The sequence below is a fragment of the Helicoverpa zea genome, chromosome 22 (genome assembly GCF_022581195.2).
Source record: "Helicoverpa zea isolate HzStark_Cry1AcR chromosome 22, ilHelZeax1.1, whole genome shotgun sequence".
NCBI classification, from domain to species: Eukaryota; Metazoa; Arthropoda; class Insecta; order Lepidoptera; family Noctuidae; genus Helicoverpa; species Helicoverpa zea.
Window position 1 is genome coordinate 6932078 of NC_061473.1, and position 18945 is coordinate 6951022.

At 37.8% G+C, this 18945-nt stretch overlaps 2 protein-coding genes and 1 long non-coding RNA gene across 4 annotated transcripts; 1 reads left to right on the forward strand and 2 right to left on the reverse strand.

The window, feature by feature from the left end:
* Positions 1 to 8056: 8056 nt before the first annotated feature.
* LOC124641287 lies at positions 8057 to 8592 on the reverse strand. The gene is made up of 2 exons (XR_006985658.1): positions 8331 to 8592; positions 8057 to 8089 (listed from the first exon to the last, which is right to left on the reverse strand). It is a non-coding gene; the product is annotated as an uncharacterized LOC124641287 (long non-coding RNA).
* A 1170-nt stretch (positions 8593 to 9762) lies between these two features.
* LOC124641248 (protein ALP1-like) lies at positions 9763 to 12138 on the forward strand. 2 transcript variants are annotated; one of them, XR_006985654.1, is made up of 2 exons: positions 9763 to 10662; positions 11218 to 12138. XR_006985654.1 is itself a non-coding variant. In XM_047179290.1 (2 exons), exons 1-2 carry the CDS (start codon positions 9942 to 9944, stop codon positions 12092 to 12094), a joined length of 1194 nt encoding a protein of 397 aa, XP_047035246.1. In that variant the 5' UTR covers positions 9781 to 9941; the 3' UTR covers positions 12095 to 12138. The 2 variants fall into 2 exon arrangements, 1 of the variants encoding a protein (XP_047035246.1); XM_047179290.1 differs by having other exon boundaries at positions 9781 to 10258.
* Positions 12139 to 12639: 501 nt separating this feature from the next.
* Positions 12640 to 16643, reverse strand: LOC124641446. Its single transcript, XM_047179513.1, has 2 exons — positions 16436 to 16643; positions 12640 to 14486 (listed from the first exon to the last, which is right to left on the reverse strand). The coding sequence occupies exons 1-2, from the start codon at positions 16554 to 16556 to the stop codon at positions 12640 to 12642; spliced, it is 1968 nt and encodes a 655-aa protein (XP_047035469.1). The 5' UTR covers positions 16557 to 16643.
* Between the last annotated feature and the right edge of the window lie 2302 nt (positions 16644 to 18945).

The following is an 18945-nucleotide window of genomic DNA, read 5'->3' on the forward strand; positions in this document are numbered from 1 at the left end:
TTCTTGCCCGTTCTTCTCCATAGGAAGCTACTTTTGGAATGGGCAACTAGAATCAAACTTAGTTATAATTTTGACGTCCATAAGTGCTTGTAAAGGCCTAAATGAAATAAATGATTTGACTTTGACTTTGAGAAGTTTGAGGACAAACTTAGTGGTCAGAATGGCCGAATGTTAGACTAATATTATCCTGTGTTGTTCTGTATGTTATATTCTCTTTTCATACATTAAGGAACTATACTATATTTACCGAAGTATACTAAATCATTTTAGTTTTATACGGACAACACTACCTCTACTGTGAGGACAACACTAAAAAGAGATTTTGACAGTAAAAGCGCGCGCTTCCCATGCGCTTCCTTCGTGGACTGATAAATTATATTTTCTTACGATTGATATTAAATTGTGTTTTAAAAGTGAATACAAGAAGTTATTGTGATACGAATTGACGTTTTATTTCTGATTAAGGCTAGGAGATCATACCCTAGCTTATAATAAGCATACCATTTACTTTTATAAACTTCAGATGCTCCTTTAAAAAAGAAAAATCAAAAATGAGTGTATTAATTACCTACTACTAATAGTAACATTATAATATAACTACCTACTTATGTGATAACTGATAAGTACAAAAAAAAATACCTTTTCCAGTACCTTTGCCTTTCTTGGTTTTATTTTTCTCCCTTCTAAAAGCGCTGAGAAGTGAGGTCATTTTATGTTTGCAACTTTCCACATTTGTGTTCAAACATTTTGCTATTTCTGACCAGGCATCATTTTTCAAGTCATTTTTATAATAATTTAAATCAGTCGGATCCCATAATATTGGCTTTTGTTTATAACAATCTATAAACAAAATTGTGCTCTCCACGTTCCACTGAAAATTTTCTTCATCGGCCATGACTGGGAAACTTAGGGATGTTTTTAATAATAAACATAGCACGCGAATAACCTTGACGGCTACTCGTCGAGAACTGAGGTACGGGTAGGACCTCTGCCGCGCCCGCACCCCGCCCAGATCTAGGTATACGAACAGTTTTGTTGCGTAACATTTATTAAAGCTCTTCGAACACCGTCCATACAGAACACACTACAAGGATCGCCGCGAACATGTTTGACGAACAAAGTGTTCGATGTTCGATAGTGGTACGCACGTGCGAACCAAGTTGTTGCATATCATGTAACGCAACAAATTTGTTCGTACGTGCGTACGCGGCTTAAGCTCTTATCCATAGAACTGGCATTTCTTGCACCAAAGTAATAAGCATATCGACTTCAATATCCATTTTAAGTTTGTCGAACGTGACACAACACGTCCGATGCCGCAGGTCACTGGTGCAAAATGGCGTTGGATTTCTGTACCCCCGCCCCGTCGCCCACCGCCTCTGCGCCAATGCGATCGCCGGCCAATCGACCGCAGAGCGCGCGGGCGCAACCCGCCGAGGCTGCGGGTGACCGCGGCCCGCGCGATTCTACTAGTTGCCCGCCGGTGCAGCGGGACCCGCAAACAAACGCGCAGACTGCGGGCGTAAATCGCGTCGTGAAATGTGCTTTAATTTTTTACATGTATATCTGCATTCTACAGAAGCTACGGGCCCGCAGCCGCGGCGGGCACGGTTAAAAATCGCTCCGTGAGTTCTTAGCCATAGACTGGAAGCGCGCAAATAGAATGTTAATTTTGGGCCAAAACAACAGTATCTAATGATTGTAATGGCTGAGTGCATGTTAATTTGGAGCAGCCTTTCCGAAATATGATTGAAATTTTGTATTTTGTCCTGAATAAAATTCGAAAATGAATTTTCAATTTCATGTTGCATGTGTCTTTTCGTAAACTTTTACTTTTAAGATTGAAATTGTTATAAAAAATACGTTTTAGAGTTGAAAACGAAACTGGCTTTTTTGGATTTTCAGGGTCGGTGTTTATTATTTTATTAAATTCCTCTAAATATAAATCATATTATAGCTTGTACAGTCATTCCTAATTTCAAGAATTTGCAACCATTAGTTTGTTCTCTCCTGTAATGGGATTCGTATTGTGGAAATTTGTTAATTATATTTTTTATAAACTCTACTCCGTGCACTTTAGTCTTATTCCAACCGCCACCCTGTCTCCCTCTTTGGTCTTGTAAGATACTTCCACTGCGATTTTTTTTCAAACTTATATCAACTTTTTTTGTTGTAATTTGAAAGTTATTAATATACATGTCTCGGCAAATATCTATTCTCTCTTGATGCTTTTTAAGAATTCGGAGAGATTTTGGCTAGTGTGCCTGTCACTATATTCAACTCAACCAAGTGAGTGTAATTTAGTTGCATCTGCCATAGATATTAAATAATGGCCCGTGACTGCTATAAAGCTGTCGTTATTATCAGAAGTCCAGCCGTCAGTTGTAAGGCAAACTGCGTTCGCATTTTCCATTTTAAGCTTCACATTTTCCTCTTGTTTTTTGAACATTTTTGGGATTAGTGATTGGGATAATGTTTTTCTTGTAGGTAGCTTGTAGCCCGGGCACAGCATATATATAAATTTTTTTAACTCTTCATCCTCCACTAAACTAAAAGGATAACAACCCTTCGCAATCATGCGCACAATCTGTTCGTCATAAAGTTCCGCACGACGAGTAGGCACGGATTTCATGCTGTGTGCATATTCCCTGATGGATGGCTGAGTACGCACTGAGGGAGGTAATCCAGCGATGGAAGGTCCAGCCCCAGTGGCACTGGAAGTGACTGAATCAGTCGCTCTTGATGTCGATGTATTTGTCTCCTGTGGGGCCTCTGAGGTAAGTAACGGCTGCGATGGCTCCCTTTCAGGAACTAGGGGCACTGTGGGATGTTTGGTTTTCAAATGTCTGCCCAGGTTACCAACATTTCCACCATCTATTTTTGTTAGGCGCAAAAACTATTTTTTTTAATTTCAGCCATCCTGATATCAGAATGGCTGTCGTCACCTTAGGATGCTGAATATCTTCAAAACCACGAGGGTAGCAATTGGTAGCAACTAATGGTAGCTGGTAGCAATAAGGTAGCAACTCTCTTATATCTATTTCGAGAGGATCGGTGATTTGTGACGGCGGTCCTGACGCAGAAAATAGTGGTAAATAATCTGTCAGAAAACCGTCTAATGCGATCAATGCGAGTTTTAAAAGTAGATACACTAAAAAGAAACCTGATGCAAACTGTCTACTTACCAAAATAACTCATTTCAACGTAGGTCTCTCTATTTTCATTACACAATACACACACGAACTATGTTATTTCCAAATGATACACACACTAATATTATATTCTAAAACAAAATAAGAACAATGAGAGTGAATTTGTGTGATTTGTTTGACTCTAAGCGCTGTCAATCGCGCGGTAGACAGATTCTCTTGACGCGTTCTTTCACGTTCACTCGCTCTTGTACATTGGCTAGAAGCCGCTCGTGTGCCGGCTTACCGCGCGCCCATATATTGCGAACATCGCGCGGCTGCGATGACGTCACGCAAACGTAGTTTTGTATGGAGGAGGAAGCCGAGACGCTTCATTCGAGGTGTCTACTTCTGTGGTAGGTACTTCGGAAACTAATTAGTTGCAGATGTCAGGAAATTATTCGTGGATGACAAATGGGTCTGTCATTTTTATCTTAAGTATTCCACAGGTTGAGGCTTTTTTATGGATAGATTATGACGTTTTCGAAAAGCAATGAACCAGTCCGGTCCCGGCCTGCAGTCCTTGAATGGGGTTTTTATGTTATTTTTTTTATAAAATCTTGGGTCACATCAAGCACCTCGTCTCTTGATAATGCCCAACCCCATTTTTCAAGTGTTCTTAGGCATTCTGCTAGTTTCTTTTCTAATGCCATTGGAATAGCTGTTGGCCTTTTTTTTTGTTTCAGCTGAGGAAAATGCCTGACGCATACACACCGCCACGGGGTGACGATGAGGTTATGTGGGGCTTGCACGCACTAAGCTGAGGTTTTTAAACCTCAGCTTTTGTGCCGTCTTCTGCCTTTTAGAGAGGGGCCACGAGGACCAAATACGACTTTCGTGACCTCTCGGCAGTGGCTGGTCGCCTCCATCTACTGGCGATCCATCTCAGCAGTAGCTCGTGCAATGCAGGTAGCAGGAGTTCCCCGGTCTGCTACCCACTGGCTGCTGCTGGGGTGGCATCTGGCCGGCGTAACGCGTCCGACGCCTGCCCACCTTCCGGCGACGAATTGGGTCCGCAAGAGCGTCTGCCTCACGGAACCGCTCCACCGCCTCCTTCTGCGATATAACTTGTTCACAGAAGGTATCTACGGCTTTCCAGCTGGCCTCGCTGCCGATCATCACCCTCACCAAATTCGGCAGCGAGAAATCCTGCCCAGTATATGCCGCCAACGCATTGCGCTGCTCGTCCCAGGCGGGACACAGCTCAATGGTGTGCTGCGCTGTATCTGGGCTACTACCGCACTGGTGGCACACGGGGCTAGGTTCCCGTCTAGCCACTTTATGCAGGTAGTAGCCGAAGCACCCATGGTTTGTCAGAATTTGTGTGATGCGGAAGGACAGCACTCCGGACCTTCTTCCCACCCACTCTTCCAGAATTGGCCCTTTTGCCGCCGCAGTGCAATGATCACCAGTAGGCGCCGCCAGTCTCTCCTTCCACTCGGAAAGGACATCCTCCTGCACCTGCTCGCGCCATTAGCTTTAGGCACTCCTCAGAGAATCTGCCCACACCGGTGCTCCGTAGTAAGGCCCTATATGTCCATAAATGTGCACACTCGGTTTAAAAGGGATATTTTGTATCTCAGGCACATGTGAATCATCAATAGAAATAACCATAATGCCTTTGCAATTGACTTTCGAGCAGTCAGTGAAAGTATCGAGATCAATTATGTTTCTTCCATTTGCAACAGTTATGTTACAGGTTCTTTTGAGAGAGCCGCCAACGCCAGCAAGTGCGCCTTTCCCGTGACTTCTTTCAGAAAAATTCCACGTAATTGTTTCAGCACCAGAAACTGTACCAAGATAGTTCACTATCATTTAGAAGATATTTTGTTCCGGTATTGGGTGTAGGTCCATCGCTTAAAATATGTAAATCTGGGGTAACAAAATTTAATTTGTTTCAACACTGGTTTTAAATGAGCGCAAATGAGTGCGGGATTATGTCTTAAATCTTGAAAAACTTTGCAGATGCCATGGAATTAATAAGTACTACGTACAACTGGAAAGCCACGTGCCAAGCTACGTGAAACTGTGCGACAAAGCGCGCGCCGAGTGAGAGGTCATAAATCTTGGTTCGTCTCTTTCTAACTAGTGTAACCATTCTAATCTGTATACATGGGACATTTAAAGATGTTTCAATGCCCACGAATAAATTTAATAATAATAAATGGCGTAGATAGGTAAGGCAAATTAGCCAGTTAACTAGGTTAACATTGATTATTGAAATTAAATATATCGATGGTCCCTATTAACAATGTCAGTTCTGCAAAAAGAGTACTGTTCAGTAGAGCACTTCAAAGTTTGTTTTGACGAAAAAAAAAAGATTACATAACTGAGGATATTCAAATTTGCATTGATCATATTATGTATTGTTTACTAAGTGTTCACATAGATAAAGCTAAGAAATTATTTATGGTTAAGGAAATAAGGTACCGTAAAATGAGGTTACTTTGCTCCGGTTTTTGCTCCAAAATTTAATATGTGTTACTCACGCAAAATACCTCTTTGATACGGCTTTTCAGAAAATTTTACATGACTCATTGATCCTTCTGGATCCAATATTTAAAATGAAAAACATAATTATTTAATTTATTTATTTTATTTTTTTTTATTTAAAAGTGGAGCAATGTTACCCACCCTTTCGGAAACATTGCTCCTACATTTAACTTGTACTAAAACAGGCACATTTAAGAAACAGGGACAAAGTTAACAGCCTCAGCTGTTAAATTGCTCCAAAAATAAATAGCGATGCATCAACTTTTGAGTCTTTCTCGTCATACTGATGTAGTTTGAATGAAATAAAACTCAAAATAAACAACATAAGGAACATTTTTTATTTGTACTTTCAGATAAATCAGTCTTAGAATCATTTTCTCTTAAGTCTAATAAACTATCAAAACCACCAAAGGCTACATAAATCTCTAGAAACATGTAAACTTTTAGAAATAACATAAAAATAAGAATTTCTAACGCTAGACATTAGAAACGTGAAAAAAAAGAACTAAAAATACCTTCTAAAAAAACTTATGAGGATGAACAATCATATTTTTAATAATTATTGAGATCTTAGGTCCCCCAAATTTGATCGAGATCAGGAACAGTATAAAATTCACGTCGACCAATTTTCTTCGGTGCAGATATACATCCAAGAACTTCATTCCAAGTGTATTGGATCTCATCCTTTGGTTTTGGCCATTTCCAATATTTGAGAGACCTTTTCATTGAGGATATGTACGGTCCTTTATCATTGATTTTCGTGATGATGCCTGGGAAGACTTCCCCTTCGTATGTGAAAGCTACATATTCTCCTTCGGCCTTTATGAGTGGTTTAAATTTTTTTGTTTTAGAACTTTCCCTGGCATTGTCTACGGTTGTCTCTTCTTCTGACATTGTCTCCAGCATATCATTCATTGTTTCATCGTTTGAAGAGTCATGAAGAGATATTTCACTCTCGGCATATGTACTGTCGCTATGAATTCTTGTACGACGAGGTTCTGAAGTCGAGGCCTGGGCTTCCATTTCAAGACATGGCTCCTCGTTTTCTTTGTCCGCCAGTGAACTGTCTATCAGCTCCGTGACACTTCTTCCCGGAACTATGTTGAGTTTCGTTCGTCGTCTTTTCGGGTTAACGCCTCCAGTCCATTCCACTCTCTTGGCTTGAAGTGTTTCCAAAAAAGAATTTTCTGCCGCAGTCTTATCAACAGGTTTAGGCAATCTCTCTAATAAGGCATTTGCATTGGTCGGATAAATCCCACATTTCCTGAAACCGGATTTTAAGTTTTCTTTTCTATTTTCTTCTAAATCCGCAAGAAGTTTTTTAAGTAAGACTGGAAAACTGCTCTTTTGAACAGTTTTTTCCCGTATGCCTTGTTCGCACTGCTTCCATGTCGTTAGAATTTTCCGCCATGCAACTTTCATTGGATGAAAGAAGGCGACATCGAGTGGTTGCGTCAAGTGGGTGCTGTTCGGAGGAAGACACACGAACCGTATGTTATTTTCTTTGCAAGCTTTAAGAACATCTACCGAAATATGTGACGATAGATTGTCGCCTATGAGGACTTTAGGGCCTTCCTGTTTTTTGAGCTTTGGCAGTACAAGTGCGAAAAACCAGTCATTGAATATGTTCATGTCGAACCATCCGGAAGGACTACAATTGTAGCGAGTATTTTTCGGCCCATTTTCTGTCCAAGTATTCCATAGCTGCTTAGATTTATAGACGACGTATGGCGGAAGTAATTCTCCTTCAGCACTTCCAGCAAACATGATCGATGTAGAACTTTTGGATGTATCTCTTATAATTTCGGGGTATTTGGTGCCTCTTCTCGTCAAAATCTTTTTTTGCCCAGGGTCATCACATAAATTCGTCTCATCGTAATTCCAAATATTTTCTGGTGGAACATCTTTTAACACCTCTGCTAAATTTTGAATATAATCTGAAAGAGTTTCCCGATCAGTGCCAGCTCTACTGCGCTTTATATTAGCAGCGAGGCGCTGTGACATTTCTTTTCAAAAAACTCGACACCCATTCCAAGCCTGGGCAGTTGTTTTTAAACTTGGGAACTCTTCTCCCAATCTTGTCCAGATAAGATTGTATTACAATACGCAAATCGAAACTTGTAAGAGGAAAACCATGCTCGCTCAATTTTTGTATGCACGATACGAAAATTTTTTCTTCTTCCTCCGTGAATGTTGTAGGTGCTCCAGGCGGCCTTGGTGTTTCGTTGCGTCGTAAGAGCCTAATTTGGTTTATAATAGTCCTTCGTGGAATCCTATATATTTCACTAGCCTTCCTTTGCGTTAATTCTTTATTTTCTATTGCTGCTAGACAATCTCGAAGAGCCTCTTGTGAATAATTTTTATAATTTCTTTTAGGCATTTTCCTTACATAATTCCGAGGCATTTTCCTATAAAAAAAAAAAAAACTATTTGAATTTAGTATGAGCTATGTGACAGTTACTATTAGCAAGTATTCAAACGCAATTTCAATTGTAACTTTGCTCCAGGAGCAAAATATCCCCAAACATGGCGCAAAGTAGGCACAAGAAAGTAAAAGAGGTTAGAAATCCAAATTAATGCACATATTTTCTAAATATTAGTTGAAATTGTTAGCTAATTACATACCTACTTACATTAAACTCTCCTTACCTCAAATATCTGAGTATATTCGTCGATGAAGGTGGATTTTGCAGACTATTTTTTTTTTTAAGAATCGCTCGTCTGTTGTTAATGGCTGCTAACGAAGAAAAGAAATGTCAAAAACCGGAAGTGCTTATTCAGTGTTGCCAATCTTATAAAACATATATCGGACGCGTTCAAAAATTTTTAAACATCTCCGTATATTAAGAGATTTAATCGAAATAATCTTTTTTTAAATTTGGAGCATATTTACCTTCATGGAGCAAAGTAGCCTCATTTTACGGTACTACCGACATTTAAACATGTACAATTTGCAAATTGATTTGTCGATTGTGACACACACGACAGTTTTGTTCGGATATTTAACAGTTATTTAAGTAGATAGTGGTATATTCAACATTTTTAAATGGAGATTTAGAAAAAAAATTGTCGCATGTTTAAGGTTTGCTGTAAATTATAAAAATAAAAAAAATAATTTAATCAACTTTTCCATGCATTTATTTACCAACAGTGCAAATGAAGAGTAGAAATGAACACTTTGAGATCACATTCTTAATTACAATTTAACACAAGAGTAATAATAATAATTCAAATGCACATTAAAATAGCATATACTTTTTAGCAAAGTCTAAACGATAATTTTCTTTATTCCTCTTTATGCTTTAGAAGCATGTACCTATTTTAATAAAATACGTAACAAAATAAGTTTTATGAGTATCAATGTTAAACTAGAAATAAAATTGGTAAAAAAGTATAAGCAATCACACATTAAATAATACAGCAGTCAAGACACCTATATCATTAAGTATCACACAGTTTTTTAAGAGGTAAAATTATCAAAATAAACAAAAGTTTACAAATATTATAATAACTAGGTATATCTTAGGCACTTTTTTGTGGCTAAAAGTTAATAACTATAACCATTAAACAGTCTCAGTGTATCACTTTAAAACTTTACTTTATCATAAAAAAATAAAAACAATTATGAAATAAATCAGGAACTTCAAAATTACAATAGTACTTTCTAAAAATATTAAAAAAAAAAACTTTAAACATCACAGCCTTTCAGATTTCAGTCGTCAGATTCAGAGTCACTTTCTTGGACTACTCCATTAGAAACATGTGGCAAATCTCTATAAAAACCATGATATTTTTCTGGTATGACACCAGATCTGCACATATCATTAAGATCTTTGCTTTTTTCATATGGAATAAGAATGGGGCCATCATAAGCTTGGGATATTTTAAAATCATTCTGGCGTTGGGCGATTCTTTTGGTGGATCTGAGAACCAATAAAGTCTTTGGATCCTCATCAAAATCGTATTTGTATTCTAATCGATCGTAAACATTTCCCTTAACTTTAACTTCTCTTATTTGTGTCCATTTCATTTTTTCATTTATTACATCTTTTATCCAGTTTCTGTTCGCCAATAAGAGCCCTCGCACATTACGGCCACCAGTCGCCGCCACTAAACGCGACCACCAGTAGTTCGGCTAGACCACTACACGCCGCCACCAGTGGCAGCCACTAGTGGCCGCATCAAGCCACCAGTGGCTGCCACTTGCGTCAGACACTAGCTGCAAGTATCTCGACAGAGGTAGACGTGTGTTGCCCAAGAATGGACGCACTCTTGATTTCGCTATTGTTGCTTATTATTCTAAAACGTAGAAAACGGCGCCGAATTCAGAACCATCGACGACCAATTCATCGGCGTCACTGGGTACATCCAATTCTGACATCACGCAATAAAAATGGACAGCACAAATTGCTGTTCGAAGAGTTAAAATGTTATCCAGATAAGTTCTTCAAGTATTTTAGAATGAGCGTGAACTCATTCAATGAATTACTTAGCGTTTTGCACGATGACCTCAAACATCAAGATACACGCATGAGAAAAAGCATCTCTCCAACAGAAAGGCTGGCTATAACTTTAAGGTAAGTATCATTCATTCGTATCATTTTGCTTCTATTAGTTTGCGACTCACGTGGATTCTAGAACGTAAAACAAACAATTAAAAAAGCCAAATTGAAATAGAAATTATTTATTAATGAGAATTGAAAAATCGCAAACTAAATCAAGTTACATATCGCAGATATACAGTTTTTATAACAAATACACATTTACTTTTACATAGTCAGTTGTCAAAAAGATGTTCATTTATATCATCTGACAAAACAGAATTCATAGTATTATCAGATGCAGATGGCGAGCTAACGGAAAAGTCATGCTCAAAATTTGATTGATATCCCATAGAAGGTGGACGCGAAGCCGATTGATATCCCAAAGCAGATGGACGCGGAGTCGGTTGATAACCCGAAGTAGATGGTTGCATAGTATGGTATGAGCGTGGTTCCTGAAATGATGATGTGAAATATCCATGTTGTTGATTCTGTGATGTTCGCATATACTGTTTATATTTTTTTAGTACCATCAATACATCGGTTTGAGCATCCAATTTAAATTCATTGGGTATTTGTTTAAAGTGCGGGACCAAGGACAAAGCAAAGTTATGGTCAGCGTCTTCTTCATGCTTGTTAGAATGACGAGATTGTAATTGTTCTGAAATACTAACAAGTATATCAGTTTCTGCTTGAATGTCTTCATTATTTGTCTTGTTCTTTTTTGGCCTTTTTCTCTCAGTCGCATCGTGTACCTCGTTCGGTAATGGGCTGGGATCACGTCGTGTGTCAGCCAAGTTTTTTAAAAAAGATAGTTGTTGATAATATATATACGGCTTGCGACTCGATGATGCAGATCCACTTTTAACGCTCATTTGTTGAGAGTGTTCTCTTTTGAAACAGTCACGAAGGCTTTTCCATTTTCGCTGCAACTGGGATGCTGAAACATAAAAATAACATAATCAAAGGTTTCTAATCTGTTCTTTTTGTTGCAGGTACCTTGCTACTGGTTGTTCATTTGGTGATTTTGAATTAGTATATCGATGTGGTGCGTCAACTGCGAGATTGATTGTAAAAGAAACATGTAAATTGATCTATGCATCACTTCAAGATATCTGCGTACCACAACCAACTGAAGAGATGTGGAGTAAAATAGCTAAGGGGTTTGAAGAATATGCTAACTTTCCAAATTGCTGTGGTGCAATTGATGGAAAACATATAAGGATTATTAAGCCTCAAGATAGCGGATCCTTATATTATAATTATAAACACTATTTTTCCATCGTACTTCTAGCTATCTGTGACGTGAATTATAAGTTCACATTTATTGATGTCGGCTCTTATGGGAAAGCTTCAGATTCGACTATCTACAAAGAATCGAAATTATTCAAAAAATTGGAAGACCAATCCCTGAATTTACCTGCACCAAAAGCAATTTCTAGTAGTTCTGGTCCTGTAAACTACTGTTTTGTTGGTGATGAAGCTTTTGGTCTTGCAGAACACATGTTGAGACCTTATTCAGGAAAACACTTGAATATTGAAAAAAGAATTTTCAACTATAGGCTTTCTCGAGCCAGGCGTCATATCGAGTGTGCCTTTGGGATATTAGTGAATAAGTGGAGAATACTACATCGACCATTGAATGTGTCAATAGATTTCGCCGAAGACATCGTGAAGGCCTGTTGTATACTACACAACTTTGTTCGTCAGAGAGATGGATTTAATTTCCATCATACATTGACTGTACCAGGACTTCACGATATCGATAACGCCCACGTGCAATCTCGTCGTTCATTAAACACCAGAGATATATTGAAAGATTATTTTATTAGCAACGAGGGAGCTGTACCTTGGCAAAATAATAAAATATAATAAATATATAATAATAATGTAAAATAAAATTGTCCAAAAACTTACCTGCTTTGTTTTTTTCCGCTACATTTTTTTCACTAAAATTTGGAATAAATTTTAGGCACAATTCCTCCCAAGCTTCAGTTTTCTTACCCCTGTCGCTATACAAATCTGACTTTAAATCCCAAATAGCGGGTCGCTCTTCGACATCGGAAATAAAAGCGTCTACATCAAAATGAGGAATCGGATCCGTGGACATCATGCACGTGCATTCAGTACGCAGCTTACAACAAGACTAGACCCGGGAGACGGGATTGGGGAGCGGCGCGCAGGGGTGGGAAGAAGCCGGCAACTGTGGCCGTGTATGCGCACGAGTCGAACGACAAAACGCAGCCACAAGTAGCGAGCGCGCTCGACTCTCGCAGCTTGTGGCTCGGACGCGGCCACTCAAGCGCTCAGTGTGCGCCGATTCTATATAAAATGTATGAAGAAACGCGTCCGCAGGTTGTGGCGGCCACTAGTGGCTGAAGCGTGGCCGCCACTAAGTGGCCAGTGTGCGGGGGCTCTTAATCTTTGAAATTGTAGAAGTCTCGTGAGGTCATTTCTCTTACATTATACGGCATACCTTCTGTTTTTGCCCATCGCACCAAGCAGAACCATTCATCGGGAACGTAAATCATTCTCCGCTCACTCTCTCTTTCTACAAGTGCGTGAACACTGTCCCCTTCATTTTGGGTGTGCCCTTTCTCCATAAATCTATGCGTTACAGTTACTCCAAACTCCTTAGCAGCAAGCAAATATAAAGCAAAGACAATACGGTTTCGATTTTGGCCAGCGCAATTATCCGACCAAAATCTAAATTCATGCACCCCTTTTTCAGCATTCACTTTAATGAAATCGTACAAACAACTTGATACTTCATTGGCCCCTCTTTTGGCAATACCTTCATGCCACATGTAGCAAGTCGCAGTTTTGTTTCCAAGCTCAAACACTGTAAAGTTGAAAGTATTCAGTTTCCTTTTATAATAAAATATGCTTACCTCACCGTGAGGAGCCTGCAAAACTTTTTGAAAGTCAAACGTAGCTACAACGATTTCAGGATTTTCACATGCTTCTGTTTTATCAGCCTGTTTAAGTGATCGAGCTTTCTTTTTTTGTGCTTGATGTTCAAAGAATCTTTGTTTTTCTTCATCTGTGGGAAATTGGTTGTTCTCAAAGATATGGCAAACTTCGCACAAATCTTTTTTGGGCTTATGAAATGCTAAGTTGAAATTAACATTTACAATGTCACGGTATTGACGTTTGTTGGCTTGATTATTGTATATATTAGGATCGTACCATTCAACATACAGTTTATGCATCTGGGAAGTACTTTTTATGTTATTCAAGTACAGTTTTTTAGAATCTTTGCGTGTATAGTGCGAATCCACTCGATCCAAACAATTTACATGGTCTTTTACACTTTGTACCATTACTTCATCAATCACTCTAGGTTTATGGTCATACATTCCTCTCTTGTCCTTTTCTACAGCCGCTATACCGTCATATTTCTTCCAAGCCGTTGTTATTATTCGTTCACCAGAGGATATTGTACTTAAAAACATCTGCTTACATACTCTTTTTGTTTCCTTTTCTGTAGTTGGGAGATAATAAACATAGGTATATTCACGTTTGTGTTTTACTATTTCAGTGGTTTTACGCCCTTTGTTAATCTTTTTTGTGTACTTTATAACAAACTCCCACTGCCTATTACGATCGCCCAGATTCCAAAATTTTGAAAAGATAGCCTCTCTTTGCTTTACGTCATAGTTTTCAGTACACTTGTAGCGACATTTCTTTCCACATGGCTGGCCTAACACCTTTTCTTCGATTTGTTTCCCTTTTTTATTTATATAGGATTTTCCTTCATTTTTTAATTTCTTTCGTTGAACTACACACCAAAGCTCTTTGTGTACAAGTCTCTTCTTTCCTATGTCTGTTTTATATGTTTTCTTCTTGGCAACCTTTTGTGTAGTCGGTGTTACGTTAGTGGAAGTGCCTGTTATAGTTGAAGGTGTTGGAAGATTTAGATAGACTTCATCAGGCCTAATGGCATACGCTTCCAAGCATATGGCACAGAAATTATTTCCACATGGATCTTCGTGAACGGGAACTGGTGACGGTATTGGTGTTGAGTTGTCAATTGACGGTGATGCACTTTTAGAGATTGCCTCTGTTTCTTCTGTTATGGAAACTACAGGCTCTTCAGGCTTACTTCTCTCAGGAATGGATTTTTCAGGAATGCTCTCTTCAGGTATAGAAGTATTTATAGGCTCATTCTTGTCACTGAACACGTTATTATCATGCATTATATCTTGCAGACATTGTGTTAATTCTTCATCGGAATGCACACGTATTGGTGAAGAATCTCGATCTGCAAAAATAGATACAATAATAATAATTCCTAAAATAAAAGTAATACGTGACCATGATTGGTCTAATCTAACCATACCTACCTATGGGAGTTGGATAAGTATCAAACTATTCGTTTATAGAAGACTAGCTGGTGCCCGCGACTTCGTCTGCGCAGGTTTAGTATTTCGAACAATATGTTTACAAATTGTAGCCTATGTGTTATTCTGATGTATAAGCTATATTATTGTAAAGTTTCATTAAAATCCATTCAGTAGTTTTTGCGTGAAAGAGTAACAAACATAAATACATCCATACATACAAACTTTCGCGTTTATAATATTAGTAGGATAGGTTACTCGCAACTAATTTTCCTACCAAAGATCCAAGAGTTTTGTTTTATTCAATTTGAAGTTTTTGAAAGTCGTACATCCGACAAAATATTGTATACCTACATAATGCAGTTATTAGGCATCGTTCAGACCAAACGTATTGTCGGCCGCTGACTGTGAGCGCGCGTTACGCAGTTTATTGCTTTTCCATATATATTGAAATTGTCGTTCACACCGAACCGACTATACGCTGTTACGTCGTCTGTTGTAGCTGACTCTCAGTGGCCGATTATTTTACTACGCGACTATGCACGGCGGACGCCGATTGGCTACGCGGACGCAGTTGCCGAATAGCGCCGCTCCGCCGCGTACGCACCGCCGCGCCTCGGTACAGCACGTCGATAATTAGTGTCCCTTTTATATAAACTTAAACGTATTAAAGATAGTAACTCATCGAATGTTTTACTGTCATACGAAAATATTTCTTGAACTTATTTGGATAAAGTCTATATTCGAAATATAAAGTATGAAATTGACCAAGAAAACATCTCTTCAAATTTAAGGGATGTAGGTACCCACAATCTCTTTTTTTTATTATTTTCGTCTTCCTCTAGAGCTTCGCAAATGGCAACTATCTGAATGCGCATCATTTAATTGAAATATCAGTAAAACGTCTGATTTGAAAAAATAAATTACGCTAGTTTTATCGTTTATAAAATACTAAGTGCAACTTCAAATACTGAGCCCTTTTATGTGTAGAATAGTCAGCCGCTCAGCGTACGCATCTAGTGTGAACCTACAAGAGCCTATTCTTTTGTTCACACATGTAGCGCATCGTACGCTATAGCCTATTGTCGGCTTGGTGAGTACGCGTACTGCAGATTGAGTCGACGTTCACACTGGGGCAGACAGTGAGTATACTCACAGTCAGCGGCGGACAATACGTTTGGTGTGAACAATCCCTTAGTGTAGAAAGTGACATATCCAACTGACTGACTAAGTTGAGGTTACGTGTAATAATGTCGAAAGTGACACCTCCGACAAAACGTCTACTTTTAAGTTACATGTAATAAAGTCGGAAGTGACACATCCAACAAAACGTATGCTTTTAGTTACATGTAACAATGTCAAAAGTGACACATCCAATAAAAAAATCGACTATACGTACATGTAATAACGTCAGAAGTGGTATATCCGACAAAATTGTATGTTTAAATACCATTGAAAATAGATGTAACTACCGGAACCTACTTTATTAAAGGGAATATACTTATGCTAGCTGTTCCCAGCGGTTACATCTGCGTCTTTGGTTACTGCTCTGCTCCCGTCAGTCGTAGCGTGATGTTATAGGTACCTATACTTAGCCTATTCTGTTTCTCATGAGTTTGGCTATCTTATACAAAAATAATTATTTAAATCGGACTGGTAGTTCCAGAGATTAGCGAGTTTAAACAAACAAACAAAATAAAAAACGAAAAATCTCTTCAGCTTTATAATAATATTATTATTGGTATATATTATACAAAATACAGATGGTTTCATACAGTTAAAGTCAAATAGTTATAAATTATTCATTATTGAAGTGGCTGTATAATTTACAAACTTATTTTATCTGCTAAGTAACATCAAAGGTGCTTACCAGGTTCTGTAGGTATGGAATAATCTCCACAGTCACTTGTTGTCTCTTCCATGATCTGATAAACTGGATCTTGTTCATTAGAATTTACTAGATCTAAAATCCGTTTAGAACGTTTCGACATTATGGTATATTTACTTGTTTAAACGTAAAAAAACAATAAATCACCCGCAAATTCACCCGCGCGAGCGCTCCTCCCGGTGACAAAGTGCGTAGTGGCCACAGAGTACATTACAAGAATAGAGTTATCAGTGGCCAATGCAGTACAGCGCCATCCTTTGTTTATTTTAGGAACTACAACTTGCTATGTATATACCTATAGCTAGCAAAACCATTATATAGCTCTGTTGCACAAAAATCTTACCTAAATCTGAATTCATCTACCGTTTCGTCTGAACTGATGTTTATGATAGTACAGAAAAATATTAATTATCAGTACAGAGAAACGGTAGATGAACACAGTATAAAAGTTCTAAGGGAATAAAAAATAAAACAATCATTATTATGATTTGATAATGTGTCTTTTATTATAATAAGTAATAGCCCGTTCTTTAATGCTATCATCTTCATCTTTTTCTGTCCTGGTGCCATTTAATAACAAATTTACATCCCGGCACCAGTTATTTATAAAAAATCTTGAAGAAAAGTCAAATAAAAAATCTGTCAACTCGCTTTTGTGGTCTGGGCAAGTCAAAAAACTAAAATCTATGACTGTGTACAAAATTGTCTTTATATAATTTTTTATGCGAGGCATATCACTTTTTCTTTTTAAAATATAAGTGACTACGTCTTGGATTGCAGAGAATAGTTTTGTTGTGTTTTCGGAAGGGTAGGCGAGTGATTTAAACGAAGAGTACTCTCTTATTTTTATATATTCATTTATTTCTTGTTCTTCTTCTTCATTACAATATAAAATTGCTTTACAATTTTTGCAATTTTTAAATACATTTTTTTTTGCCTGTTTTATTACATAGCCGGTTACGTAGCTGAGTTGGCTTATAATTTTTGGATTACTTTTTTTTTCATTAAAATCTATAATTTCGCAATTAATATCATCGATATCTATTTCATTTATTTCTGTGAGTTCATTAATATCCTCCTTTTTTAATAAGTAGTCCATTGATTGAAAAATTTTACAGTCATCTTCTTCACAATTTGACCCTACAGAATGACTACTTGATAAATTATTTATTAATAAGCTTGCAAAAGCTGACTCAAAGCCAGATGGGGTTGGTGATATATTTCTGTATCCATGAGACCGTATACAGCCAAAAAAATTCTCTAATGGATCTTGATTTAAGTGTCTCATCCAGAATGATTTTATATTATATTCATTGAATGCCTTATTTTTTAAAACTTCAATATTTTCCAGCGTACGTAACCAGTTTGTAATTGATGGCACACTACCTTCCCTTCCTCCTCTACCAATAAACTTCATAGATTTTAAAACTTTTTTTGCCCTCGCCCATACCTTACTGTGATCAGATTTTGGGGTGACTGATTTTAACAGCACTTTACCGCTTCTTTTTTTTGAATTTTCAAAACTGCCATTCATAGAGTCGAAAAGTTGATCGAAAAACATCAATACGTCTGCGGTATCTTTGCACTCCGAAGGAAGTATTCTTTTATCTGAAAAGTAGAAATAAAATTAATTTAATTTAAATGATCCCTAAGAAACTTTGTATTGCATATTACTAGTGATCAGGTAATTGGTGCTTTATGAAACTTCGAAATCATGTTTGGTATAATGACTACTAGCTGTCCGCCCGCGATTTCACCAGCGTCGTGAGGGAACTGATAAAAACTATCATTATGTTATTCCTCGGATTTAAATCTATGTCTATACAAATTTTAATCTCAATTGGATCACTAATTTTTGAGTTTACTCAACACACAAAAATACAAATCTTTCCTTATTATATTAGAAACCTCATTTGGAACCTCGATTGGGATTAAACTTGGCAGTAATATAGCCTTCATCGGAAAAACATATAGTAGTTCCCTCAAGAAGCTGGTGAAACCGCTGACGAAAGCTAGTTTTCTATAAACAAACACATTATCAAGTTTTAGTAAATACTTTAGGCTCAGGAAAGTGTATAATTACCACTTATCTGTACAAATTTTATTATAGGTATCGGGACAGATCTTGAACGCTCGGCGTAGAGTGGGGGCGCTTTTCGCATTGTAAACTCAGTATAACCCAAAATTTCGCATGTGCGCAGCTGAAGGTCAGCATTCAAGACCCGTGCCAGTACTTTGCGTGTATTACTACTCACCTGCTAGGTATCCCATACTGGTAGCGACTGTTTGACTAAATATTTGAGTTGCCATCTTAACCTTCATCTTGGGGATTTTCTTTGGATCAATGTGGGCTTCTGTAAGATTTTTAATTAATCGTATACCTTTATAAGAAGGATTTTCCTCATGAAGTTTAATTAGGTGGTCCCACTTCGCAATTTTAACTTCATCTTCTATAATGCACTTCAAATTCTTGGTAATTAAATTATTCCTAA